This window comes from Neofelis nebulosa, chromosome 8, assembly GCF_028018385.1.
Source record: "Neofelis nebulosa isolate mNeoNeb1 chromosome 8, mNeoNeb1.pri, whole genome shotgun sequence".
Taxonomy (NCBI): Eukaryota; Metazoa; Chordata; class Mammalia; order Carnivora; family Felidae; genus Neofelis; species Neofelis nebulosa.
In genome coordinates this window covers 18,223,692-18,251,374 of record NC_080789.1, presented here as the reverse complement: position 1 = coordinate 18,251,374, position 27,683 = coordinate 18,223,692, and the positions used below count along the sequence as shown (strand labels likewise).

General features: G+C 42.6%; 1 protein-coding gene across 1 annotated transcript in view; it reads right to left on the bottom strand.

Annotated features, from left to right (window-relative positions):
• Nucleotides 1-27,600, bottom strand: part of LOC131518992 (putative tetratricopeptide repeat protein 41) — an 87,218-nt gene extending 59,618 nt beyond the window's left edge. The window contains 7 exon segments of the mRNA XM_058741580.1: nucleotides 3,012-3,226; nucleotides 6,856-6,973; nucleotides 6,976-7,032; nucleotides 10,911-11,013; nucleotides 11,015-11,876; nucleotides 22,588-22,736; nucleotides 26,631-27,600. Coding sequence (XP_058597563.1) covers nucleotides 3,012-3,226; nucleotides 6,856-6,973; nucleotides 6,976-7,032; nucleotides 10,911-11,013; nucleotides 11,015-11,713 — 1,192 coding nt within the window. The 5' untranslated portion in view covers nucleotides 11,714-11,876; nucleotides 22,588-22,736; nucleotides 26,631-27,600.
• Between the last annotated feature and the right edge of the window lie 83 nt (nucleotides 27,601-27,683).

The window sequence follows — 27,683 nt, the reverse complement described above, 5'->3', positions numbered from 1 at the left end:
TGCCTCTGGCTGCTAATGAGGCGGGCTGTTCTCTCGGGGACAGAAGGTGTCTCCTGAGTGTCAGGTACTCATAGGCTGTTCCTGAATGCAGTCTGCTTTGTCAACCTCAAGATCTGCTCGTTTTTAAAGATAGCAGCTGATGGGGCACCTGGGTGGCTCAGCTGGTTAAGCATCCAACTCTTGATTTTGGCTCCTGTCATGATCTCACGGTTCGTGAGTTTGAGCCCTGCACGGGGCTCTCTGCCATCAGGGCGGAGCCCGCTTCTGTCTCCCTCTCTCTCTGCCCCTCCCCCACTCACATCTTTCTCTCTCAAAAATAAACATTAAAAAAAAAAACATGTTTTTTTGAATACAGATGGCAGCTGTTTTTGTTACGAGCTTTCAGCACCTTGGAACACACTCATTAAACTAACAGTTCCCTTTGGGAATAAAATCCTAATGGCATGCTCAGTGGGGTTTATCTCATCAGCCTGGCTGGTCGGAACACCCTTGGGATGAGGCTGAGTAGGATCAGTTGTTGTCGTGTAGAACCAGTCACACCTGCTGTTGCTGATTTTGGTTTTACCCGCTTTACAACGAGAAATGCAACGGCAGAGAACTCACGCCCACATGTTCGCCCTACTTACTCATACCCACCACACACACAGAAAGGCACTCAAATACCTGTCCCATCATACAGAGATAATACACGTCCATCAAAACCCATTCTGCGTCCCACGTACCCAGGCGAAACCCAAATGTGCACTTGTGTACAAGCCCCAGGTGAGAAGGGATGAGTTCCCAAAAGCAGGCGGAGTCAGACATGCAAACATATGGCAGACACCTAACGACATAATAGCTGATATTTATCGGCGCTTCCTATAGGCCAAGAGCTGAGCTAAGTGTCTTTGTTTTTCCTACTTTATCTTAGTCAATCCTCTCAACTACCTATAAGACATTTTTTTAATCATCTGCATTTTACAAATGGGAAACCAGAGCTACATAGAGTTAAAATAACTTGCAGAAGGTCAGACAGCTAATAAGTAGCCACCGAGGTCAACTGCTCCTAGAACAGAGGCAGATCCCACATGATTGGTACCATTCCCCATGTACACCTTGTATCTCAAATGTCTTTCATCTAAAGCAAAACTCTTTTGATTCCCCCCAACACCTGCTGCTCCCACGCCACCGATAATGTTCCATCTCAGCAAACAGCGCTCACTGTCTGTCTAGCTTCCCAAAGCTGTCCTCAACTCCTCCTGTCCTGCAAAACCCACATTCAACTCCTCAGCAAACCCTCAATCTATCTAAAGCTCTCTTCCTCCTCTGCTACTGTCATCCCTTGCTTGGACCATTTGCAAAAGCCTCTAACAAGTGTCCCTGCCTCCATGCTTGCTCCTCCACATCCATTTTCCCTACACCAGACAGATTTTAATCTTTGCAAAATATCAATCAAATCATATCCCTCCCCTGCTTAAGATTTCCCACTGGTCACCCCACTGTACTCAACAGAATCTGAACCTAACATTCTGTCCAACAAAGCCCAGCCCTGAAATGGCCCCGTCTTCACCTCCGGCTCCATCTGATATGAGTCCCCCTCCTGCCCACCATGGCCCGGCCACACTGGCCTGCTTGCCCTCTCTAACTCCACTTTGCTTCTGGCTTAGGACCTGTATTACCTTAACTACTCTCTCGGCCTGGGACGTTCTTTCTTCTAATCTCCACATGGCCAGCTCCTCCTCATCCGTGAGGTCTCTACAGGGTATAGATGGCTACCTGTCCTGCAAAAGCCCATGTCCCCCTTCCAGAGCGTGGGGTTAGCGTTCTGTCCCCACTTGACTCCCAGTGCAGCCATGTGGGCCCAGGGTGGCCAAGTGTTTGCCAAAAGAATGGCAGTGGGATTGATGTGGATCGATGCCAGGCCAAGGCTTTTCCACCCTTTTTCCCCTTCCTCTAGCCAAAGGCAGAAGACTCTGAGGTCCTAGGGGATGACACAGCCTCAAGATGGAAAAGGCCTGTGTCCCCAAATCACCACATGGAGGAAAGCCACTTGCTGCCTAACTAGGAACCCCTTACTGGACTGCTCCATGGATCAGAAATAAACTTCATTCGAGAAGCCACTGAAATGGGACTTACTCGTCACAGCTGCTAGAGATACTCTAACACAGAGACAGTCCCTGACCACTCAGCCTAACTAGCAACGTGTCACCTTATCACATCACGCTGCATGGCATTTATCATTATATGTTTCCTGTTTATCGGTTATCTGCCTTTCTCAACTGTAACGTGGTATCTATGGGAGCCGTGACCCTATTTGCCTGATGCGTACATCCCCAGAACCCAGAGAAGTGCCTGACACAGATTAGGTGATCAATAAATATTCAGAAATGAGGGAATGAATGAGCAAGTGAGTAAATGAACCTGCTCAATAAATAGTTACTGAATCGAAGAGGAAGAGCAGTAGTTCAGAGGCATGTCCCACCTTGGAAGCCTTGCACTTGTTTCCCTTGATTGGAATGCTAGCCCTGAGATATCTGTGTGGCTCCCTCTTTCAGGTATGCATTCAAATGTCCCTTTTGCAGCAAGGCTTTCCCTGACCACACTTTTCAAGTCCTAACAGTTCACACACATGTGCGTGCACACACACACACACGCGCACACACACACACACACACACACACACACACACAGCCTCCCTTCTTGCTCTGTTTTCTTCTTCTTCATAGAACTTATCAAACATTGAGTTGGTTAACTCTTTGTCTCCGCCACCCCAAGAACATAAAAAACACCATGAGGGTAAGGAACTGCCCGGAATAGTGCCCTAGCACATAAAGGTACTCAATCCATTTTTGGTGAAAGAAGGAAGTAGGAAAGGAAGGAAATTTAATTCTGTGAGGGGAAGAGGTGGGTAGATTCTGCAGGTGAGACAACACGGGGGTTATGCTGGAACAAGAGAACGGCCACACGAGCAGTAGACAGAATATCTGCCCTCCAACAAAGACTTCCTGAGGTTAAAAGCTTGACTCCATCACCATAGTTTTTGAACTGCACTTCTGTGATGAAGCGATGCATCACGGACATGATGTCACTGCTTTCACAGGTGCTGCCCACAAAATGAGGGATCACCAACATGCTCGGATATTTCTTTTTGAAATAATTCACCCAGTTGGCGATCAGAGTGGACTTCCCACAACCACGTTCTCCAGACAAGAGCAAAATAGACTTGTCAACTGGAAGAGGATTTATTCTGAAAAATAAAGGGGTAAAATGTAGTCAATATTTACAAAGGAAGGGAGGGAGAAAATATTGTTCTGCATCTCTCTCTAAGAGACAGGAAATTCTAGCTAGTCTCAACTTTGGCCTCAATGGGCTCCAAGTAAGTAATCTGCCCTCTGGGCTTTAGCTCTGCCCTGTGTAAAATTAGGACAGAGGAGAGATGGTAACCGTGGAAGGCCCTTCCAGCTACACAGATCCTAGGGTTGTCCAGTAAAAACCTGGGCTTACATCAAGGGCCCAACCTGCCCAAACGCCCAGGAGACCCTATCACACCAGCCCACCGTCCTTGTATCTGTGCTGCTAACATCCTTCCAGGGACACAGCCACCATCACCAAACTGCTTGTCCATAGAACACCATATCAGGAGACAATACAAAATAGAAGCACTCATATGCCAAGGATCCCCATCGATCCTGACTACCATGACATTGCAAATGACCATGATTGTTAGTAACTCACTAAGAGGTAGTCTGCTCCTCTACCAGGGTGACTTGGCCTGTAGAATGGCAGAAAGAAGATTCCTCTGCACTGGCGTGGGCACAAGATAACTCATTGCTTAACTTCCGTAGTGAAGTACGTCCAGATATGCAGAGGATTCCCAGGTATCACCAGTGTCACTACATGCAGACTTCAATCCTATTCCTTACACGCCCGTGATTTCATAAATATGTGCCTAGTGATTTTTCATGGAGGTAAGTTCCAGGGAGGCAGTTACCAGGCTTCTCGTACTCACTGTTGGATAGCTTGTGGCTGGGACAGTACTAATCGCACGCTGCTGAATGAGTGAATGGCATAAAATAAGCCAGCCTGACATTCGGGTTCAGCAGAGCAAGAAGATCAGTGTGAAGAGCCATTAAAATAGAAACCTAAAGCAGGTTAGGATCGTTAAATAGAAGTCACTCCCTAAGAATTCCATCACCGTTATTATGAGTTAGGAGTCAATGTGTTATTGCTTTAATTATGTCTCCATGAAATGTGAATGGCAGAATCTGATTTTGTGTCCTATTTCCACCCTTGCCCTCTTTAGGTCTATCCTCAGCCAAGCAGCCACAGTGAGCTTGTCAAACTATGTCACATATGTCATTTCTCTGTCCAAAAATGGTAAAAGCTCAAGTCCTTACGATCACCTGTGAGACCAGATAAGACCCTCCCCCTCCCCCCATCCATTACATGTCCACCCTCGTCCCCCACCACTCTCCCTACAGCCCTGACTTCCTTCCAGCCTCTGGCCTCCCTGACATTCCTCCTGCCTCAGCACCTCTGTGTTTGCTGTTCCCTCTGCCTGGAATGCTTGTCCAATCCATATTTGCATAGCTTGCTCTCTCACCTGTTTCCAGTAGTCAGCCCAATGCCACCTTCTACCAGACGGCCTATTCCCTTTCAAAATTTTATACTTCACTCCGCAGCACTAAAGACATCGAACCTATTACATATTTTCCATATTTATCATGTTTGTTACCTAACTCCATAATCTAAGCTCCGTGGAGGCAGGGGTTTTTGTCTCTTTGTTCACTGCTGTATCCCGTGTCTAGAACACTCCTTGGCACTTAGCAGGTAAAACCAATGAAGGAAAAATACAAATAGAATACATCCACATAATTAGGCTAGGCTCTGAATAATTTCTTCTCAGTAACAAACGGAAAATGAAAACTTTGCAAAGCAATCTGTGGCCATTGCTCTAGACGGTCAGTTACTAAGACAATGCCTGGAAACCTCAAAAGAACGCCCCTTTCCACTACCTACACATATAATTTGGGAACTTACAGTCCAAAGCATTGTTTCCAAATGGCAAAATCCTGTTTCCACACAGCTAATTTCGAAGGACTTATTTCATTGTTGTTTTTGTTTGGGCACAGTCAGACTTGTCACTGCAGTACAATTTATCAAATTTTTCATCTACTCTGAAACGCTTAAAGTTATAACCTGTGTGAGATACAACTCACGTACCAAAAACTCATCACTGTCCAGTGTATACTTCAGCGGCTTTCACTATATTCACACGGTTGTACGAATATCGCTACTAATTCCAGACCATTTTCAGCCCCCCACAAAGAACCTCCAGACCCTCTAGGGGCCATTTCCCGTTTCCCCTCTTCTTTCATCCCCTGGCTGCCACTAACCTACTGTCTCTATTGATTCGCCCATTCACACCTAAGGGGTTTTTTTATTGGGGGAGGGGACAGAGAGAGGGGGACAAAGGATCTGAAGCGGGCTCTGCACTGGCTGACAGACTAGACTGACAGCAGAGAGCCCGATGCGGGGCTCGAACTCACAAACCCTGAGATCATGACTTGAGCCGAAGTCGCATGCTCAACAGACTGAGCCACCCAGGTGCCCCTCAAAGGTAAGATTTTTTAAACACGTGACCTATAGATCCAAACTCCCGTAAGTTTTAAAAGCCTTGACTGAGCTCCATGTCGTATTAACCAAATAACTTGTCTTCCTCTTGGCAGGAGTTCCCAGAACCACAAAAATGGTGGTAGCTCAACACCTCGGTGAGCTGAAATGGTGGGTGCAGAGACAGGGGCAGAGGCAGTGGAGGGGGATGGTGGAGAGGGAGAGGTGGGGTGAGTGGCCGAGCCATCCCAGCCATTGTGGGTTTATTTCAAACTACAAAACTGACAGAATAAATGCGCTCTGTGGTAAGAAGTGGAGGCGGAGGATGGAGAAATAAAACTGTCTCGAGAATCTCCCTATTTCTACTGATGAGACAGAGAGGGACTCTGACTTCACACCCCAGCCTCTTCATGCCTGTGGGGGGTGAACCCATGCCTCCCGGGTGGGGAAAGATATGGGGATTTTAATGTGGACGACGCTGGACAAAACAATGAAGGAGTGCACACACTGGGTAAGACAACTCAATTCTGTGCACAAACACAAATGATATTGTGGCCCACAGTAGGCACTTAATAAGTCTTAGCTGAATGGGGCACCTGGGTGACTCAGTCGGTTAAGCATCTGGCTTCGGCTCAGGTCACGATCTCGCAGTTCGTGAGTTCGAGCCCCGTGTCGGGCTCTGTGCTGACAGCTCAGAGCCTGGAGCCTGCTTCAGATTCTGTGTCTCCCCCTCTCTCTGCCCCTCCTGTGCTCATGCTCTGTCTCTCTCTGTCTCAAAAATAAATAAAAAACATTTTAAAAAATTTAAAATAAGTCTTAGCTGAAAATCTTCATGGAATAATGAGCTGATGATGTATGTGGAAGCTCTTTGTAAAATACACGACTCTATACAGATGCATTGTTCATATTTCCTAATCCAATTTCTTCTCCTTAAAGTCTTTCCATCGTTGTCAGGAATTACTTCCAGCAACTTAGATCTATGGGGGGGAAAGGAGGCAAGCTCTACCCTCCAGAGTTAAGAATCTTCTTGAGGAGACTGGAAGAAACTGAAATAGCCAGGAAAACTTTGCAAATGCAGAGTGATATCTGATAAGGAAATTCTAACCCAAGGGTGGCTTTTAGGAGGCCTCTCATGCAGGAAAGGGTGGCCATAGAAAAGGGGAGGTAGGGGAGGACGGCCAAAATTTGAGGGATCATAGTCACTAAAGTCAGGCTGTTTTGCTTAAGCCTAAGGAAAAGCCTTGAGATTTCTTGCCATCTTACCTGAGGACAGCATCTAACCCAGAGCCCGCTGCAGCACTGTTACGATCAGATCCCACATCCTGTAAGGCAAATCTTTCCAAGATTTCAAAGGTTCTGTTTGATTCCTTGGAAATAACACTTCTTTGCACTTCTCCACGAACTCTTCATGATAGAAACGTTCACAGTTGTGTTTGTAGTCTTTAGGGACAAAAAGATAAGTTTTAATGTCTTAGATTTGTTTCACATTTTCCATTACATGTGGTTATGATAAATGCCCAGGAAGATGTCTCCCCTTCTGCATCTGTATCACCTTCTGTCTATGTTGGTACCATGTTTCACAGCCCGTCACATATTCTAGTGAAAGCAAACAATAGGCAAGCAATTTAATCTTCCTAAAGCTATTCATATATGGAATCCTATTAGGATTTCAAGTTATTTCATGACCTCAGGATAACAAGGGCAAAAAAATAAAAAAATAAAAACTGTATTTGCAAGGCGCCTGGGTGGTTCAGTCAGTTAAGGTCTGACTCTTGCTTTTCACTCAGGTCACGATCTCATGGTTCATGAGATAGAGCCCTGAGTTGGGCTCTGCACTGACAGCATGGAGCCTGCTTGGGATTCTCCCTCTCTCTCTGCCTCTCTCTCTCTGCCCCTCCACTACCTGTGTATGCTCTCTCCCCTCAAAATAAATAAATAAACTTAAAAAAAAAACAAAAACAAAAACTAGATTTGCTACATACATCCCCTCATCTTTTTAGATTGTTAACTAAGCATGAAGTTACCTAATTCAATCTTGTGGCAAACGTTTATATGTCTAACCATGGCAGGGGCTGGGAGAGCAGGGTGTATTTTTAGGACAAGATGCCCTGATCCAATGACAACCATGGGTAGAAGTGTAACTCTGCCATTGGGCAAGCCTGTTAAACTCTCCAGTAAAATAACGGGCAGGGCCAGACGCTTGGATCTCTCAGAGATTCCTTCCAGTTTCAATTTACTGTAATTCTAAACTCACAGTTTAATTAAAGTCAAGGTGCTCTGGACTGCCAAAATGCCCTTCTGTCTCTGGAGACATTTAGGTCCCCCAAAGTTTGTTTTTGCTTTTATTTTAATGGAGGGAGGCTGTTATGCAGGAAAACGAACACCAGGTAGGCTAACGTGGTAGGTTCTGAAGATACTCACCTTACCTTGGACCTCCATACTTAACTGGGCTGCCCTTTGGTTCAGGTTAGAGCCAAACAGACCTGGAAATCCTACAGTCTGGCCAAAGTCAGCTTCAGATTTCAAGGTCTTAGACAGAATTGGGAACGATCCCACAGTCGAATGGGTTTCTTGAGGTGAACTTGAACCTCACCCACTAATCTCAAGTATTTCCAAGGACCTCAGAAGTGTTTCTAAGAGTGAAGAGTATGAACCAAATAGCTCTATATTGTCTTATAATAACCACCAGCTTCCCAAGTGGCCTTTTGCTACCCACCACCCACTCCCATCAGATTTTGGAACTACCTGGGTGATTAAAGGGTATCAAAGATACAAAAGAAAAATAATGTAGCAATTCTTTCTAAAGCCTTTTTTAAAATAATTCATCCATTCTGTAACTTCTAATTCACACATTTAGTCCATATATCATACATTCAAAACTAAAGTCTAAAGCAAGCTAATTTTTCAGTAATGACTAAAACCAAAGGCAAAGAAGAATACTATGGAGACCTGACCTGTCTCTAACCCAAATACACAGACAGGCTTGATTCTTAAACACATTAGTAAATATTAATCTACATAATGCAGTTCAGATTGAGATTAGTCACTACTAGTGATATAAAGAATACCACTATTAACCATATTTCAAGCTTTGGCCAAAAGCATATATCCTTCCAGCACTCGTGTGTGGTTATTCGTTTTTATTAGCTTTATTTGCTCTGTGCCTAATATGCATTAGGCACTGCTTTTAGGTATTTTACACACATTATTACTCTCAAGGTGGCTAATGTTAACCCATTATACACAAGAAGAGACTAAGGCTTACCAATATTGCCATTTGCTCAAGGTCACACACAGCTAGGAACTGAAAAATCTGAGATCTGAGAACATGTCTGTCCTTAGACATTCTAAAACTCCAAGCTTGTAGTAAACATTCAGGATAGTTTTTGACACTCAACACGCATTCACCTACTCTAGTTTCAGTAACAGCCCCAGATTATCATTTGGTATCCCATCCTGTCCCAACTCTCCACTCATGTTATTCCAGTGGGTCTGACTCTACCTCCGGCTCCAAGGTGACATATGACCCAGGATTAGCCAATCAGAGCGTCACACTCTCTTGGCACCACTGATTAAGTCAGATACAAGCATATGGTCTCAGGCTACTCAGGGGCAGAAAGACTCAGTGATAGGACTCTGAACCATTTCTGCCGGACTTGAACTTAGAGCTGACTTTCCTTCCATGGTGGAGGAGCCGAGGAACTGAGGCAGCACCAGACAGCAGAGCCATGCTGAGAGATAATAAAACACCAGGGCTTGGTAACATCATTGGAGCCACTGGTTGAAGCCTGAGCTGAACCAGACCTAATCCTGGGCTTTAAACTTATATAACCTAATAAATCCCTTTCTCGTTAAAGTCAGTTTGAGTCACCCGCAACCCAAAGAGTTATGACTGACACAGCATTCTTTTCTAGGACTCCAAAATGATTTGGCTTGTAGGCAGAGTTGATGGGCACAGGTGGGATTTCACCACCCCCTTCCTCCCCAGCAACGCTGCATTTGAATGACTTTAGGTGAGTCAACTCTGTCCCTTCAGTTTACCACAAATCCACCTGCTCCCTACCATAAGGACTACGGCCTGCCTGGCCACCCAAAAGCATTTGGGAATGTACCTCATGCCATCACGTTGCAAGCCCACATTAATTGGGCCCTTACAACAGTACTTCATGACCTTTTTTGGATCATTGGGTCATTGAACCTTCTGAGAATCTGATCAAAGACACAGGCCATCTCTGTACCCCCACCCCCTGAAAAACACACATATACGTGTAAACATTCTATTTTTTTTTTTAATATAATTTTAAGGGCAGCACAGATCCCTCCCAAAGTCTGTCTAGGTGAAAGACCTCTGCCATTCTCTAATATTGCTCTTCCCCTTTTATTCTGTATGTGTCCATGAGTCACTACTTTCAAAAATAAATGTAATCACTTCATTTAGAGGCAGAATGGCAAGCTGTGCTTATCAAACTTTAATGGGTATGCAACTTACCTGGTCATCTTATTAAAAGTCAGACTCTTATTCAGTAGACCTGGAATGCATTTCTAACAAGCTCCTAGGTGATGCTCAGTGCCGGTCCATGGATTACTGAGTGGCAAGGTCGAAAGAAAATGAGGGGGGATTTCAGAGTCAAAATGCCCTGGGTTCAAATCCCAGAATGATCCCTCGCTAATGATGTGACATCAGAGAAGTCACTTAACTGCCATACAGCAGCTTTCATTTGCTCATCTGTAAAACAGGATTTATAGTGCCTACCTTGCAGGGCTAAATCTTTAAGATTAAATGTGAAAATATACAAAAGGCACCCAAAAATTAATAAAAGCTCTCTTCCCTTTAGATCGGGGTTTCTCAGCCTTGACATTATTGACATTTCAGGTTGGAAAACACTTTCCTGTGGGGGGCTGTTGTGTCTGCTATAAGATGTGTGGCAGTTTCCCTGACCTCCACCCATTAGGACACCAGGACCATCCCCTGGCTCTGATGCCAGAATGTCTTCAGATTTGGCCCAAGTGCCCCGCAGGGAACAACGAGCCCTGATCGAGACGCTCTGCTCCAGACCTACCACATTAACTGCCAAATATTTTAGGTAGTCTCAGAGCTCCTGAACTTCCTCAACAGTCTTCCATGACCCCTCATTTGCTCTTATTTTCCATTTCAAAAATCTCCAAATGGAGAAATGCATGTTACAGGAATAGGGTAACGATTTTAAAGGTTTAAGGAATATGTTCAGTCGTTTAAAGGTTCCTCTTACAAAGAAGACATAACAAAACATATTAGCCTTATGTCGATAATAGACTTAGCTCTCTCCGTAGTTACTAACCTATATTTCCGATCATTAAAGTGGCTGGGTAAAGTTGTTCTATCACAACTGACCAGTCCTTGAAAACCAGGTCCCCCAACTCATGGAGATCTTTATAAAATCGGGACACGGAACCCTTTGCTAATAATCTTGGCCTTAAGCTTTCCAATCCTTAATTTTTCCTCATCAGTCAGCAGAGATCCCGAGGACAGCCCCTCCTTTTCCTCATCTAAAGTCTCCAGCAACGTGGTTCCAGTCCTAAAGTAAAAATACTGAAATGGAGACTCATTCAGAAATGCTGCTTGGATGACCTCAAACTCCATCAAACTGTAGTTGGGATTCTCCAGGACCCAAGGATAACCATTTTTTGCAGCAACGTAGAGGTTCTGTTCTACCATGGATAAACTGAACAAGTCAGTCACTCTGGAGAGCATTAGAGGCACACGGTCAGGGAGGAAGTCCCCGTACGTCTGACCCAGCATGCAGATGAAGAAAGGAAAGCAGCTGTTCACATAGTCGAGACAGAGCTTCAGATACTGGGAGTGGAGACAAGAATGCTGTCTGAACAGCTTGGAGGGTGAGGGTGGCGGGGCCTTCAACGCTGACCACCTCAGGTCCATGGCTTTGAAATATGTGGCCTGGGAATTGCAGACTTCGTTAAGCTGAGGAAAGATGTAGTCGGCCAGAAAGTCTCTCTCTTCTTGAAAATCACTCAGAGTCGAGCAGATGTAAGGCTGAATGGGTTTCTGGGGCTTTAAAATAAATTGGGCATACCTGTCTACATGTGCCTTCTGGCTCATTTCACTTTGCTCAGGGGATGACATCGCGTTTAAAATGTAACAATTATCCTGGCACAGTTGCCAACCTCCGCTGCTTCTAAGAATTCCTCCTAATTGTGTTTGCTACAAACACTCTGAAAACTTTCCCGACGATGAGAGGTGCCAACCAATGGACAGATCAGAGTTGAAAATTCAGTTTAAGTTAGGACTGAAAAAGAAAAAAAAACAAGAATGTTCATTTTAGGATTAAAGGAAGTTCACATTTCCCCTGTTCTCCCCCAAAGCTTTTGCTGAAGAGCTGAGAGCCCGGAGGTGAGCAGGCCCTGGACACGAGGCCCCACCCACTGCCACTTCTGCCCCCTGTGAATTTGCAGATTATGCAAGGGGACTTCCTGAGAGAGTGAAAAGGAAGACAAATGCAGAAAATGAGCCTAACGCATCTAGGAGCAGACTTACTCAAGACCACTGACCAAGACCAGAAGCAAGAATGCAAATAGGTTATGAAGTTGAGGTCAGGACAAGAGGAAGAAATCAAAGTGTCACAAGGCCCAACACCAGTAGTGCACCCGGCATCTGAGAGACAAGGAAGTCGGGATCAAAGACCTTGACAGAGTTCTGTGATTTTTTTTTTTTTTCTAATCTTAAATTGAGCAGGCTCACGTGAACTCCAACCACCTACGTGAGCTGGGAATTCAATTCCACTGAGCCAATGATAAAACACACGCCCTCCAACAACGATGTAGATATGCGTGCACCTTGCTGAGAAGCAAAAAGTTAAACAAAAACGACCTCGTTTCATGAGCATTTTCTTAGTGCAAACTCATTTCCATATGAAACTTTGCTTTTTGGGTTATGTTTTTTGCCTTCACCTGTGGAAAAACATCATGTGATCATGTATAGGGCAATTTTTCATCAGGATCATCTGACAAGAATAATGCAGCACGTTTTTAAAAAGTGTTAACCCTTTTGCTTTTAATTGTTACAATAGCTCAATAATAGATAATATTGCCACCATACTTTACAGATGAAGAAACGGAAGTTCAAATAGGATAAGCATGTCCAAAGTCACTTGGCTAGTGCGTGGATAGCCAGGATCTAAACACAGGTTAGCCTGACTCCAGAACACATATATTATAGTGCCTCCATATTATAGAGATCATGAAATACCTTAAATCAATGGGTGGGAAATACCTATCCAATAAATGATATTGTAATAACAAGTGGCAATTTGAAAAGAAAAATTAATTTAAGCCATACTCTCACACTACTGTACCAAAAAAAAAAAAAAAGTTACCCAAAATGACAGAATAGGCGTCATAAGTGCTTTATTAACAGACTTCTCTCTTGCCATGTAGGAGGCTAAAATTAAATTGTCAGCCCTTGCAAATATCCACCTTCTCCTAGGTCCATGCAATCAGAGGTCATTTCTATTTTGGTCTCTACCATGTCCCCAACACCTAGCATAATAATTGGTCCAGAGTGGGTGGTAGGTAAATATTTGTCGAATGACAGAATTTAACATAATTTTCAAATTAAAAGAAAACATTATTGAATATTTGTCAAACCGGGAGAGGACTTCTAAAACTTACAAGCTATAGAAGAAATCACCAAAAGAATGGACAGATATAGTAACATTTTGAAAAGACATAAAAGGTAATCATTGGGCTCTAAAAAATATTTGCCACAAATAAATTTATCTTTACTCTAAAAAAAATACTGACATCCTAGTAGACATATAAGCAAAAGACACAAATAGATAAAAAAGAAAAACAATGCAAGAATGTATATAAACGCATATGCAACCTTGCTAGAATTTTTTTTTAAACGTTTAAAGCAATGATACAGATTTTTAAGTATAGGTATGTAAACATTGGTGAAACTTTTATCTCACATATAGCTATGGAACTGTAAACTGGTAATTTCAGAAAGCGATTGGAAGGTATATTTAGAAGACAAGTGACAATATATTTCAAAATATATTAAAGCGTTTATAATGTTTGACTCAATGACTCCACTTTCTGGGAATCACTCCAAGGAACTAATCGAAATAGTGAAAAACTATAGCCATTAAGATGTTCATTATATTGTTTCTGACAGGAAAAATGGTAAAAGAAAGAAAGCAAACTAAATGGTCTTTGCCAAGGGACTAGCTAAGAGGATAAAAGTACAACCATGGACGGCAGGTTGCGCATCTGTTAAAAAGACAGTTATGGACTTCTGCTTGTGGCCATAATAGAACGAGAGGGACTAGACTTATCTATCTTCTTCAGAAAATTAGAAAACTGACAAAACACATTAAATAGCTTTTTTCAGTTATTAGACTTCAAGCAGTATGGGAGCATAAAGCCTAAGCGAACTAGAGTATATCAGAAAAAGTCCGGGGTACCTGGATGGCTCAAATCTCATGGTTCATGGATTTGAGCCCCCGAGTTGGGCTTTGCACGGACAGTGTGGAGCCTGATTCAGATTATCTGTCTCCCTCTCTGCCCCTCCCTCGCTCGCACATAAACTCTCTCTCTCTCAAAAATACACAAAGAAGAAAAAAGAAAAAGTAGACTTCAGAACAAAGAGTATTACTAAGAATAGAGAGTGACGTTACATGATGATAAAGGAGTCCACCAAAAAGAGCTAACAATCTTAAGAGTGTATGCACTTAACGACAGAGCTCCAAAATACACAAAGCAAAAACTGGCAGAAAGAAGAAACAGACAAACCTTAACATAGTCAGAGATTCAACATTCTTCTCTCACTAATCGATAGTTCAAGAAGACAAATAATCTGCAAGGATACAAAAGATCTGAAAAACACCATCAAACAACCTGACATTTTTTTTTAATATTCCACCCAACAACAGCAGAATTCTCAAGTGCACTTCTCAAGTGCACGTAGAACAAGCACCAAGATAGATCATATGCTAGGCCAGGGGTCAGCAAACTACAGACCGGAAGTTAAAGCCCATCTGTTAACCTGTTTTTATAGAGAACATTCTATTGGAACACAGCCATTCCCATTCATATATTATGTATTTCATGCTATAGCAGCAGAGTTGAGAAGTTGAGCCTGTGAGGAGGTTTTGAGTATAAAGTCTGAAATATTTTCTATCTGGCCCTCTATTTTTATTTTATTTTATTATTGTTTATTTATTTTTGGGAGAGAGAAAGAGAAAGCAAGCAGGAGAGGCACAGAGAGACAGGGAGACAGAGAATCGGAACCAGGCTCCACACTGTCAGTGCAAAGCCCAGCATAGGTCTCTAACCCATGAACCGTGAGATCATGACCTGAGCCAAAGTTGGATGCTCAACCGAATGAGCCATGCAGGCACCCCTCTTTCTGGCCCTTTAAACGATGTTTGTCAACCTCCATTCTATGCCATAAACCAAAACTCAACAAATCTGAAAGAACTGAAATCATATAAAGTACACTCTTTAACCACCATGGAATTGAATTAGAAACTAATAACAGAAAGATACCTAAAAAATTCACAAGTTTTGGGAATTACACATTACATTTCTAATTGTAAACTCATGGGTGGAAGAGAAAGAAGAAAATTAGAGCAGTGATAGAAATCAGTAAGAAGGCATCGCTTGCCTAGTGGAGGGGCAGGGGACGGAAATAACTTGGAAGAGTCACAAGGGAACTCTGTAGGGCAATGGGAATGTTCTATATCTTAATTATAGTGGTGGTTAGGTAGAGGCATTCATCAAAATTCATCAACTGAACATTTAAAATGGGCGCGTTTAGGGGTGCCTGGGTGGCTCAGTCGGTTGAGCGTCTGACTTCAGTTCAGGTCATGATCTCATGGCTCTTTGTTTTGGCTCAGGTCATGATCTCCTGTTTCGTGAATATGAGCCCCTCATTGGGCTCTCTGCTGTCAGCGCAGAGCCTGCTTCTCATCCTCTGTCCCCCTCTCTGCCCCACCCCCACTCACGTGCGTGCTCATTCTCTCTCAAAAATAAAAACATTTTTTAAAAATGGGTGCATCTAAATTTTATGTAATTTATACTGAAAGAAGTTTAATTCTTACAAAAATCTGAGAACTAGCAAGAGGAAAATATTTATAATGGTTGGGTGAAAAGAAAAGAAAAAAAGCGTAGGCCATAATAACAAGTGTCAACAAAACGCAGCTAAGTATGGGAAACAGCACACTACAGAGCTGAATGAAAGCTCTAAGCTCAGAAGACCGATTCCCTAGATTCAAGTTCTTATGGTAAGTTTCTCAATTTCACCATGCTTCAGTGTCCTCATCTGCAAAACAGGAATGACAGGATCCATATCATAAAATACTAGAGAAGATCAAGCAAGTTACTAGATGCAAAATGCTAAGAACAGTGTCTGTAACAAATATCCAATGAATGTTAACTATTATTATCAGAAGAAATGCACAGGAGGGAAAAACAGAAAAGAAAAATGATATGGTAGCTGTGTTAGAATGGCTAATTATGGCAGATTGCAGCATATCTGTTTCTCTAATCAAAATGACTGTACTCTTACCTCTGGGCTGCCATCCAGGGACATGCCATCCAGACGGAGGAAGACCCAGAAACGTCGGGGCCACGTGAGCCAGGGCCACATGAGCCAGGGGCACGTGAGCCACGGCCACGGCAGCCTCACAGCACCAGAAGCACCCAGGAGGCCAGGGTAATGCTGGTGGCATGCATCACCACGGGACCAACTTTGACAAATATCACCCAGGTTACTTTGGGAAAGTTGGCATGAGGCATCACCACTTAAAGAGCTTCTGCGCAACTGTCAACCTTGACAAACTGTGGACCTTGGGCAGTGAGCAGACATGGGTAAATGCTGCCAAAAAGAAAACAAGACAGGAGCTGCTCCTATCATTGATGTGATGGGATGGCGCTACTACAAAGTTTTGGGGAAAGGAAAGCTCCCAAAACATGGTGCCTGCCATCTTGAAGGCACCATGGGGGGAGAGGGAGTGGGGCTGTGACTAGGTAGCTTGAAGCCACGTGGAGGGAGGTTCATTCAATGCTAACAAGTGCTTTTCAAAAAAAAAAAAAAAAAGGCTGTGAATTATAGCTATATTATTTTATAATTAAATTTTTAAATTAAAAAAATCTCTAGAGGCCCCTGGCTGGCTCATTTGGTGGAGTGTGTGACTCTTGGTCTTGAGGTTATGGGTTCAAGCCCCACCTTAGGTGTAAAGATTGCTTAAAAATAAAATCTGAAAATAAAAATAACAATCTCCAGGGGTGCCTGGGTGGCTCAGTACATTTAGCATTGGACTTGGGGACTTCAGCTTAGGTCATCATCTTGTGGTTCTTGAGTTTGAGCCCTACATCAGGCTCTCTGCTGTCAGCATGGAGCCACTTCACATCCTGTCTCCCTCTCTCTGTCCCTCCTTTGCATCTTGTGTCTCTCTCAAAAATAAATAAACATTAAAATAATAATAATAATAATAATAATAATAATAATAATAATAATCTCCACATCTTGCTCCAGAACTGCTAATAAAGACCCTTCCCAGTTTTTGCCAAAATAGGGGATTAATGGAGCGGGGAGAGGGAGTAGAGGAGACCTAAATGGAAGGAGTCATTTTTGAGTGGAAAGAAAATATGGAAAAGTAAGATGTGACTTTTAATTTTACTTTAAGGCAATTTAAGTCAAAAAACTTTTAACTAGAAACTTCATTATTACCATAAGTGGAAAACCCTTATCATATGCCACAAATAGATAGTAGCCATAAAAATAAATGCATTAAAAAACAGTGTGAAAAAATTCTAGTTAGATACACTTCTCTTTTTATTGAAAAGGTAGATTAACATGTACTTATTAGAGAGACATTTAAGACAAACTTGTACCAAATTAACTTTCTCTTGGCAGAATCAAAAAAATTGAAGCAGAATTGAAAGGTCCAACATCTACACCAGGAAATGAAAGTTATTTAATATCTGTCCCTGGCCCATCTGACAGCAGCAAGGGGCATCATGGTGGATACACTCCTAGAAGTTGAGCATGAATTTTGGAGTCATATAAACCCTGCCTCAAACTGACTCTGTCACTAGGACCTGCACCTGTAAATCTGGAAATGATGACCACACCCATGTGACAGGGTTAAATGAGACTTTGCATAATAAGCACCTGATAAGCTTTTTTTTTTTTAATAAAAATTTGTTTTAACACTTCTTTAAAAAAATTTGTTTATGTTTATTTATTCTTGAGACAGACAGAGCACAAGTGGGGGAGGGGCAGAGAGAGAAGGAGACACAGAATCTGAAGCAGGCTCCAGGCTCTGAGCTGCCAGCATAGAGCCTGATGTGGGGCTCGAACCCACAAACTGTGAGATCATGACCTGAGCCGAAGTCAGACGCTCAACCGACTGAGCCACCCAGGCGCCCCTTAGCACTTCTAAAATGGACCTCTCATAATATCCTTACTTAAGATTTCTTAAGCAAGTTATCACTGTTTTATATTTTGTAATCTACAAGGTACATACTAAGCCCTCAATGTTTGCTATTCCTATTGTTGTCAAAGTTAATATTCCCTTTATAACATGTTTGCCTTCATATTTTGTGATACAGCAGCCTCAACAGTATTACTCCATGGATCACTGCACTTTATAACTAAAAGTTATGAGAATATCTATTAACTGGTCAGAAATTCCTCTGACCTTTTACAGAAATTTCTCTCAATATTTTAAGGCTTAGAAATTTCTATATTCAAATTACCTAACTTTGGTAATTTTACCCTTGACAGCCCCAGATTTTTTTAAGCTTCTTATGCTTAAAATGTCCATTGGTGGGAATGTAAATTGGTACAACTATTCTAGGGGGCAATTTTTAGTATCAAAATCCTTTTAAAACATGTCATATTTTTTACCAAGCATTCCAATTTTTTTTTTAGAGGGATAGAAAATGCAAGACGCCCCAAGCATTTCCAATTTTAAAAATTCATTTTGTATATAAAGATTTATCTATAAGGATTTCCGTTGCAGCAATATTTATGATGGTTTAAAATTGGTAAAAAACTAAAGGTCTAACAACAATAAATCGAACAATTACAGCACAGTCATGACACAAGACGATGTTAATCCATTAAAAGACACCTTGCAAAAATATTTACATGGGAAACTGTTTACCACATATTGACAAGTGAAAAAGAAAGTTCCAAAAATAGTATTCTTGTGTGATCCCCATTTAATTTAAAAATATATGTTAGATTTTGGGGTACCTGAGTGGCTCAGTCAGTTAAGCATATGACTTTTGGTTTCACTCAGGTCATGATCTCACAACTGATTCTCTCAAGATTCTCTATCTCTCCCTTTCCCTCTCCCTCTCTCCCCTCCCTTACACATTCTCTCTCTCTCTCTCTCTCTCTCTCTCTCTCTCTCTCCTCCTTTCTCAAAAAAATAAATAAATAAAAATACATGTCAAATTTCAACACAGACACCAAGATGCTAGTGGTGATCGATCTCATTAATGCATACAGGTTATTTCAATTTTCTTCCTTGACCTTTCTTTTAATTTTCAATCTTTTTTATAATGCACATTCATGGCTGTTGAAATCTTAACACAATAAAATTTCCTTTTTTAAAAAAAGCCCTCAAACTCTTCCCAGTAGGTCAAGAGGTGGCTAGAACAATGTAAGAAATGTTTAAAGGGCGCCTGAGTGGCTCAGTCGGTTAAGCGTCCAAGTTCAGCTCAGGTCATGATCTCAGGGCTTGTGGACTAGAGCCCCAGGTCGGGCTCTGTGCTGACGGCTCAGAATCTGGAGCCTGCTTCAGATTCTGTGTCTCCCTCTCTCTCTGCTCCTCCCCCCTCCACCGCCTCTCAAAAATAAATACACATTAAAACTTTTTTTAAAAAATAAATATTTAAAATATGAGTTCTACTTTGTTCTGCCAATACCGAACTCTGGGACTTCATCTAAGTTCTCAGAACCACAAATTTCCTAAGCTTTTTTTTTTTTTTTTTTTTTTAAAGGGGATGTGCAGGGGGGAGGTTTGATATGGGAGCATAAATTGGTATAGCCTTTTCTCAGAGGAATTAGTAAATACTCATAGAATTTTGAATGTATATACACTTTGATCTAACTATTCCAAACTATATATTTATCCTCCAGACAAACACGCACGAACACAAAACCTTGTGCATGTTAAAGCATTCTCTGCAGCACTAATCGTGATAGCAACAAAAGCTGGAAACAATACCAATGCCCATCAAACAGGACAGCAGATTGGGGTACCTGGGTGGCTCAGTCGGTAAAGCGGCCGACTTCAGCTCAGGTCATGATCTTGCGGTCTGTGAGTTCGAGCCCCGCGTCAGGGTCTGTGCTGACAGCTCAGAGCCTGGAGCCTGTTTCAGATTCTGTGTCTCCCTCTCTCTCTGACCCTCCCCTGTTCATGCTTTGCCTCTCTCTGTCTCAAAAATAAATAAATGTTTAAAAAAAATTTAAAAAGAAAACGAAAAAAAAACCAGGATAGCAGATTTAAAAAGGAATGAGATATCTGAGATGTATTAAATAGAATAAGCTAATGTGTATTGTTCCCTTTGTTTTTTAAAAAATCAAAAATTTCATCTTTAACCACACACGTACTTTTGCACAAATACACACAAATTTTTGGCAGGATGCATAAGGAAACTCTATCAGTAATGACTTCTAGAGAATAGGAATGAGGAGGTGGGAAGAATCTAGAACTTGTACCTTTGACCTTATACTTTTCTGTACCAACTGGGCATTTTTTTACACCATGAGAATATAATAGTTTTATCATTTAAAACTGAAAGGGAGGGGCGCCTGGGTGGCTCAGTCGGTTGAGTGTCCAACTTCAGCTCAGGTCATGATCTCACAGTCTGTGAGTTCAAGCCCCGCATTGGGCTCTGTGCTGATGGCTCAGAGCCTGGAGCCTGCTTCCGATTCTGTGTCTCCCTCTCTCTCTGCCCCTTCCCTGCTCATGCTCTGTCTCTCTCTGTCTCAAAAATAAATAAAAACATTAAGAAAAAAAAAATTTTTTAATAAATAAATAAAACTGAAAGGGAGAGTTGTAGAATAACATGATTTCCAAGATTCCTTCCAGCTCTAAAACTATTTAGTCCTAACATAAATTATCAACATGTATGATTGGATCATGCAAAATATCAACTTACCACAAATTAAAATTTAACAAATGTTATTTGAAATTCAATTCCTCTTATGTTCTGCTAGTGTCCAAAGTCAATAAAAGACATTGGGTGGATATTTTTTAACTGACCTATTTTTATTAAGCAAACTCTAGGGAGATGTTTGTTTTTAATTAGTAGAAAAGGGGCACCTGGGTAGCTCAGTCAGTTGAGCATCTGACTCTTGATTTCGGCTCAGGTCATGATCCCAGAGTCATGGGATTGAGCCTGTGTTGGGCTCTGTGCAGAGCACGGAACCTGCTTAAGATTCTCTCTCTCTCTCTCTCTCTCTCTCTCTCTCTCTCTCTCTCTCTCTCTCTCTCCCTCTCTCTCTCTGTCCTTCTGCCCTTCTCCCATTCATATTTTCTCTCTCCAAAAAAAAAAAAAAAGAAAGAAAATATGAACTATAAGATTGTGGGTGAATTTAATTTAAAACAGGTTTAGGGGTGCCTGGGTGGCTCAGTTGGTTAAGTGTCCAACTTCAGGTCAGGTCATGATCTCACAGTCCATAAGTTCAAGCCCTGCGTTGGTCTCTGTGCTGACAGCTCAGACCCTGGAGCCTGCTTTGGATTCTGTATCTCCCTCTCTCTCTCTCTGCCACTCCCCTGCTCTGTCACTGTCTCTCTCTCAAAAATAAATAAACATTAAAAAAAAAAAAACAACAACAACTTTAAACTTGGAGTTCCTGGCTGACTCAATGGGTAGAGCCTGTGGCTCTTGATCTCAGGGTTGTGAGTTCAAGCCTCATGTTGGGCATGGGTTCAAGCCTCATGTTAAAAACAAACAAACAAAAAAATAGATTTAAACTTTCTAACTGCATAAATAAAAGTTACAGCACCCAGAGATTTTATCAGCAAATGCAGGTAACCATTTTACAAATCCAAAGTCAATTCTCAAGCAAGATATTTGGTGTCAGTTTGGGCAGGGTATAGGGAAAAGATCACAAATAATCCAAAATCACAGTTAAAACTGGTCAAAAAGAAGATATAATGTAAACTACAGTTGCAATTACATTATATATTTAGAAACACATTTATTGTTCTATAGCCAAAATAATGCAAGTTCTACAGCTTAGAAACATTAAACATTACACAAATTGCTTGATGAAAAACCACCAAAAAGTTAACATAAGAAAATAATTATGGCTATTCTTTTTATTTTTTATTTTTTATTTTTTAAATTTTTTTCAACGTTTTTTTTATTTATTTTTGGGACAGAGAGAGACAGAGCATGAACGGGGGAGGGGCAGAGAGAGAGGGAGACACAGAATCGGAAACAGGCTCCAGGCTCCGAGCCATCAGCCCAGAGCCTGACGCGGGGCTCGAACTCACGGACCGCGAGATTGTGACCTGGCTGAAGTCGGACGCTTAACCGACTGCGCCACCCAGGCGCCCCATGGCTATTCTTTTTAATGTTAATTTATTTTTGAGAGAGAGAGAGAATCATAGTGTGAGTGGGGAGGCACAGAGAGAGGGAGACACAGAATCCAAAGCAGGTTTCAGGCTCCGAGCTGTCAACACAGAGCCTGACATGGGGCTTGAACTCAAGAAACATGAGATCATGACCTGAGCCAAAGTTGGATGCCGACTTCCACCTCCGATAACCACCTCCAAAATCAAGCAAGTCACCCAGGCGCCCCTAATAATGGCTGTTTATTGTCTTACCTAAAATCTCTTTTTTTTTTTTTTTTACACCTTAAAATAGGACCAAGAAATTCTCTATCTGCTAGGTAGAGCCACATCTACTTTTACAACTTACTATGATGGACACTAGAGAAGCTGGATCAGACACTTGAGAACTTACTTAAAGGCATCAGATGGCTACCCAGGCAACCAGGATTTGAGAAGACAAGACTCCAGAAAGAAAGGAAGTGTTGAGAAGTGAGCCCCACATTCTCTCTTGCTTTTCCCCTCCAAGTACTTGCTGATTCCTATGCCACAGGAACCTGCATTCTTGGAGGAAAGCACAGTATTAATTTGCTGCACTTGACAGGGCCACTGCTAGAAATACAAAAATTGGAATTCAGGAACGACTGAGGAGGAGGCCTGGGAAACACCATAGGCTTTGCATTGCATTTTCTGGATGCTCAAGCCAAGGTTTCCCACATCCCTGGCGTGCGCTCACAGGTGCTCTCATTTTCTTCTAAGCTGGGATATGTTTTATGTAGTGTGAGATAGGAGCCCACTTCACTTTGCTGGAGATGGGTAACCAGTCAAGGCCAGCATCATTTATGAAGTAAACTAGCCATTCCCCTCTAAACAGAAAAATTGCTTTTGTCACGTATTAAATTGAGGCGATCTATTTCTGGATTCTCTCTGTTGTTACACTGATCTGTTTGTATATTCAAACATGAGGTGGACATTTATCAGTCCTTTTTGACTGTTCGTCATCTGAACCCGTTCCTGTATTTGGGGGAATCTCCATCTTAAGATTCTTATCCCCACCTTATGAGCCCAACCCTCACAAAAGAAGCTGAAAATGCCAGATAAACCCTTTCTCAGCTTCCCGTGCAGCTAAGATGCGGTAGCAGCTAGCTTCTAAAATGGCCCCAGTGATGTCTGACTCCTGGTATTTACATCTTTGGGTAATCCCCTCTCACTGAATAGGGTTATTGCAGAAGTGATGGTGTGTGATTTCTGAGGTTGGTCATGACTTATTATGGCTACTCCCCGGCTTTTCACTCACTCTGGAGAAACCTGCCATGCAATGAGCACACTCAAACAGCCCTACGAAGGTCCATGAGGTAAAGAACTGAGATCTCCCACCAAGAGCTATATGAGTGAGCCATCACAGAAGCAAACCCCGCAGCCTGTCAAACCTTAGATGACAGCATCGCACACTGACATCCTGACCGCAGCCTCATGAGAGACCGTGAACCAGAGCCACCCAGTTCAGCGCTCCTGGATTCCTGACCTACAGATACGACGAGATAATAAACGTTTACTGTTTTAAGCTGTATAGTTTGGGGATAATTTATTACATGGCGATAGATAATCCTTAGGGTCTGGCACCTGACCCAAGTTCTCTATTTGTTTTATATTCTTCAGTAACATCTTCTAGGTTTTTTTCACGTCGGAGCTCTTTCTTATCAAATTACTCCTAAATATTTGATGGGTTTTGCCTCTAATATACATGAAGTCTTTTAAATTTCCATTTCTTTTTTTTTCCTTTTTTTAAAAAAATGTTTTTCTTTATTTTGAGAGAGAGAGTGCAAGCGAGGGGCAGAGAGAAAGGGAGAGAGAGAATCCCAAGCAGGCTCCATGCTGTCAGCGCACAGCCCAATGCGGGGTTCAAACTCACAAACCATGAGATCATGACTTGAGCTGAAACCAAGAGTTGGATGCTTAACCAACTGAGCCATCCAGGTGCCCCTTAAATTTCCATTTCTATGTGTTTTTTTGCAAGATTAGAGCAAGTCTATTGGTGTTTATATATTTATCTCATAGTCAATAATTTACCAAACATTGTGTGTATGTGTGTGTGTGTGTGTGCGTGTGTATGTGTGTGTGTATATATATATATATATATATATATATATATATATGTATAATTTTTTTTTCCTCCCTAACTAGAATCTCTTGGGTTTTCAGGGTATACAGTCATTTCAACAGTAAGAAGCGATTCCAAAATAAAAGACTTCAACTTTCTTAAGGTTAATGCCAATTACTTCATATTCTTGTCTTAGACCCTCCTAAAAAGTGTGGGAAAATTCTGACAATAAAAGGCATGTCTGTCTGGTTCCTGATTCCTACTGAAACGGGTTTTAGTGTTTTGCTGTTTAGAATGATATTTGCTGTAGGGGCACTTGGGTGGCTTAGTCAGTTAAGCATCTGACTTCGGCTCAGGTCATGATCTTGCAGTTTGTGAGTTTGAGCCCTGCATCGGGCTCTGTGCTGACAGTTCAGAGCCTGGAGCCTGTTTCGGATTCTGTGCCTCCCTTTCTCTCTCCCCTTCCCCTGCTCACACTCTGTCTCTCAAAAATAAATAAACATTTTTAAAAATTTAGAATGATAGTTGCCATGATTTTTTTTTATCAAGGTATAATTTACACACAAAATCCACTTTTTTAAGTGTAGAGGTTTTTTTTAATCCACTAACCACCTCCAAAATCAAGATCAAAAGCACTTCCATCACTCCAAAAATCCCCTCATACTCTTCTGCAGTCATTCTCTTATATCTTTGCTTCAGTTTAAATAAGATACGTGTACTTATGCAAGTCCACCATTAATATTTGTTCAAGCTCTGCACAGAGACCATATCTACGTTGTTCACCCGTATACTGCCGGCACCTTGCATGACACCAGGCACGTACCAGATCAACACTTCCTGAATGAATGGATGAATGACCCAACCAACAGATTCACCATGATGCTCACCCTCATTCCTTAATGCTCCCTGATTGCAACTGCTTTCCTGCCGTCATCTCCCTGGTCTGCATTCTCCCTGACTCCTCACTGTGGGACTACACCTGTCACCAGGTGAGCTGTCCAATGCCCCTGCGGGCACCCCTTTGCCTATATGGTTTTCTCTTCCAAGAAGAAGCTTACCAACAGCAACAACAACAAAGGCAGCTTTTTCCAGTAGTGTCCATGGACATATGGTGTCAAAGGGAAAAACCAAAACTAGAAAACAAAAGAATCAGATCCAAAGCTAGGGAGTTTAATAACAGCCTGGGGTATAAGTTCTGGAGGAACTAGACCAAGATGGGAAGTGAGAATCAACAATGGGTCAAAAATCAGAAGAGGTGGAGACCCCAGGGGAGAAACGGCAAGGCTGGATTCTGAACGAGCTGCCCTTTCCTTGTACAAGGTGCACAGCCAGGGATCCCATCTTAAAGGGGCAGAGCTGAGCCAGACAACAGCCAGCCATCTTCTGCCAGACGGTGTCTCAAGTCTTGCCTGCCTCATAGATCCCCACCATCATCTGATGAAGCCTCTACCCACAAGCAATGGATCTATTTTGGAAGTCATGTATCATTCTCAGTTCCCTCCAGGTGCAACACTGAACTAGCTACCACTGACCAGTTCAGATGGAATTCGCAGTTTCAGAACTGGTTGCTTACTTGTCCAGAACTAAAGAAAAAGGTGAAGAGGTTGAGCTGTGAAATGCAGAAAAGTGAAAGAACCCCCCCTTTTCTACAAGCAATAATAATAATAATAATAATAATAATAATAATAATAATAAACAGGAGCTAAAATATACAAAAATGCAATTATTTGAGACTTCTGAATGTAATTTCCACCCTAGCATACTCAAAACAAAACAACAAAAAAAAATCACAGAAGCATTTAAAAAAAACTTTGCAAGGTACCCTTTGCTTACTAATAACAAACGTTGACAATCTGGGCAGATGTAAATAATTCACCACCACAATGTGTAAACACCAACCACAAGAGTTAAGATTGGCCAACCTAAACAGGGGAAGTTACAAAAGATTATGATAGACTTTCAACTGAAAAGCTTGTCTTTAGGAATTCGGATAATTATCTAAAAACAAATTCAAAGTTCCATTTTTTCTGGAGGAAGCGAGAAGGGACCGGTTTTTATTGGAAACGAGGTCGGCTTCGGGGGCGTATGGGAAGACTAGGTTAAAGAGACACAGAAAATATTTCCAAAGGCGCGAGCTTAGGGTGAGGGACTTCCCTCGCCGGAAAGCCACCTGGTGCTTTGTGTCTTTCTAAACGCTGACTGGGTATTTCTATGAAGTGACCAGGCTGCACACCCTCTCATTTGCAGCCCCACAGGTTTTGCTTTCAAATATCTGCAGGTGTATCCTCCTAAACCGAGTAAACGAGTACTTTTTTTTCTTTCTGTGCTAGACGGAATTTTACGAACACGCGCTCCACCTGGCTTATGGTAGGGATTCTAGGGCCGCTGGTCACCGCCTTTGAGCTTTAGGAGTGAGTTGAGGGCATCGAAGTTGTTCTAAATTTTCCTCAAAGGAAAAAAAGAAGCCCCACTCTCCTCTTCTACAAACCGAACCAGGGAGGCCACAGGCTCTGGCCACGGAACGCAGAGAAGGCTCCGGCGGCTCAAATGATGCCGGAGGAGGCAGATTCGTATTTACCGACCAGAAGTGGAACCCCGACTCGGAAAGGCCGACCCCCGAACACTGGGCGGCTTTGGCCAGGGTGTCGGGGCTCTCCGGGCCTGTTTCTACAGGCTGTGATACAGTGGAGAGTCCTGGAATAAGTACAGACATCGACTACAAACAGAACGGGACGTAAATTCTAAACCACGCAGCACCGAATTCCCGCAAAGACACGTTGGGAAATGCGGAAGAGCCAAGCTACGCAGCTGGCCCGAAGTCCGAAGACTACGATTCCCAGCATTCAATACAGTGTACCTCCCCCCACCCCCCTGTGCGTTGCATGCCGGTAACTGTAGTTTCTCACCACCCCATCTAAAAAGTGCTCTGGCGATTTTCAACCTCTCACGTGTTTCTCTTTCCCCAGAAGCACTGCCAGAGAGAAAGCTGACGGCGAAAAGTCGCGCTGGAATCATTCCCACCGTGAACCCACGGTAGACCAGGAAAGAGTGAAGAACCGTTGCCATGACTACCGTTTCCCCTGGTCACGGAATAAACGCGCTCGAGGATCCGGAAGTGGTTCCTCTGCGACCTCTCCAAAAGGGAGGATGTGTTCTGTGCTGACGTTCATTGGGTCGTTTCACTTGGAGGCCAAAGCTTCCCAGGCAAAGGGGCGGTCCTGTGTGAGAGGGGCCCGCGGAGCCATTTGATTGGAAAAGAGAAGCTAAGGTTGACCAATCGGAGGGAGCCACGCTTCGGGCATCGGGCACCGCACCTGGACAGCTCCGATTGGTTCACTGCGGTCCCCCCCACGAGTCCCCATTGGGTACAGAGGGTGCGTGGTGCGGCACCATTGGTGGGTTCGTGTTTC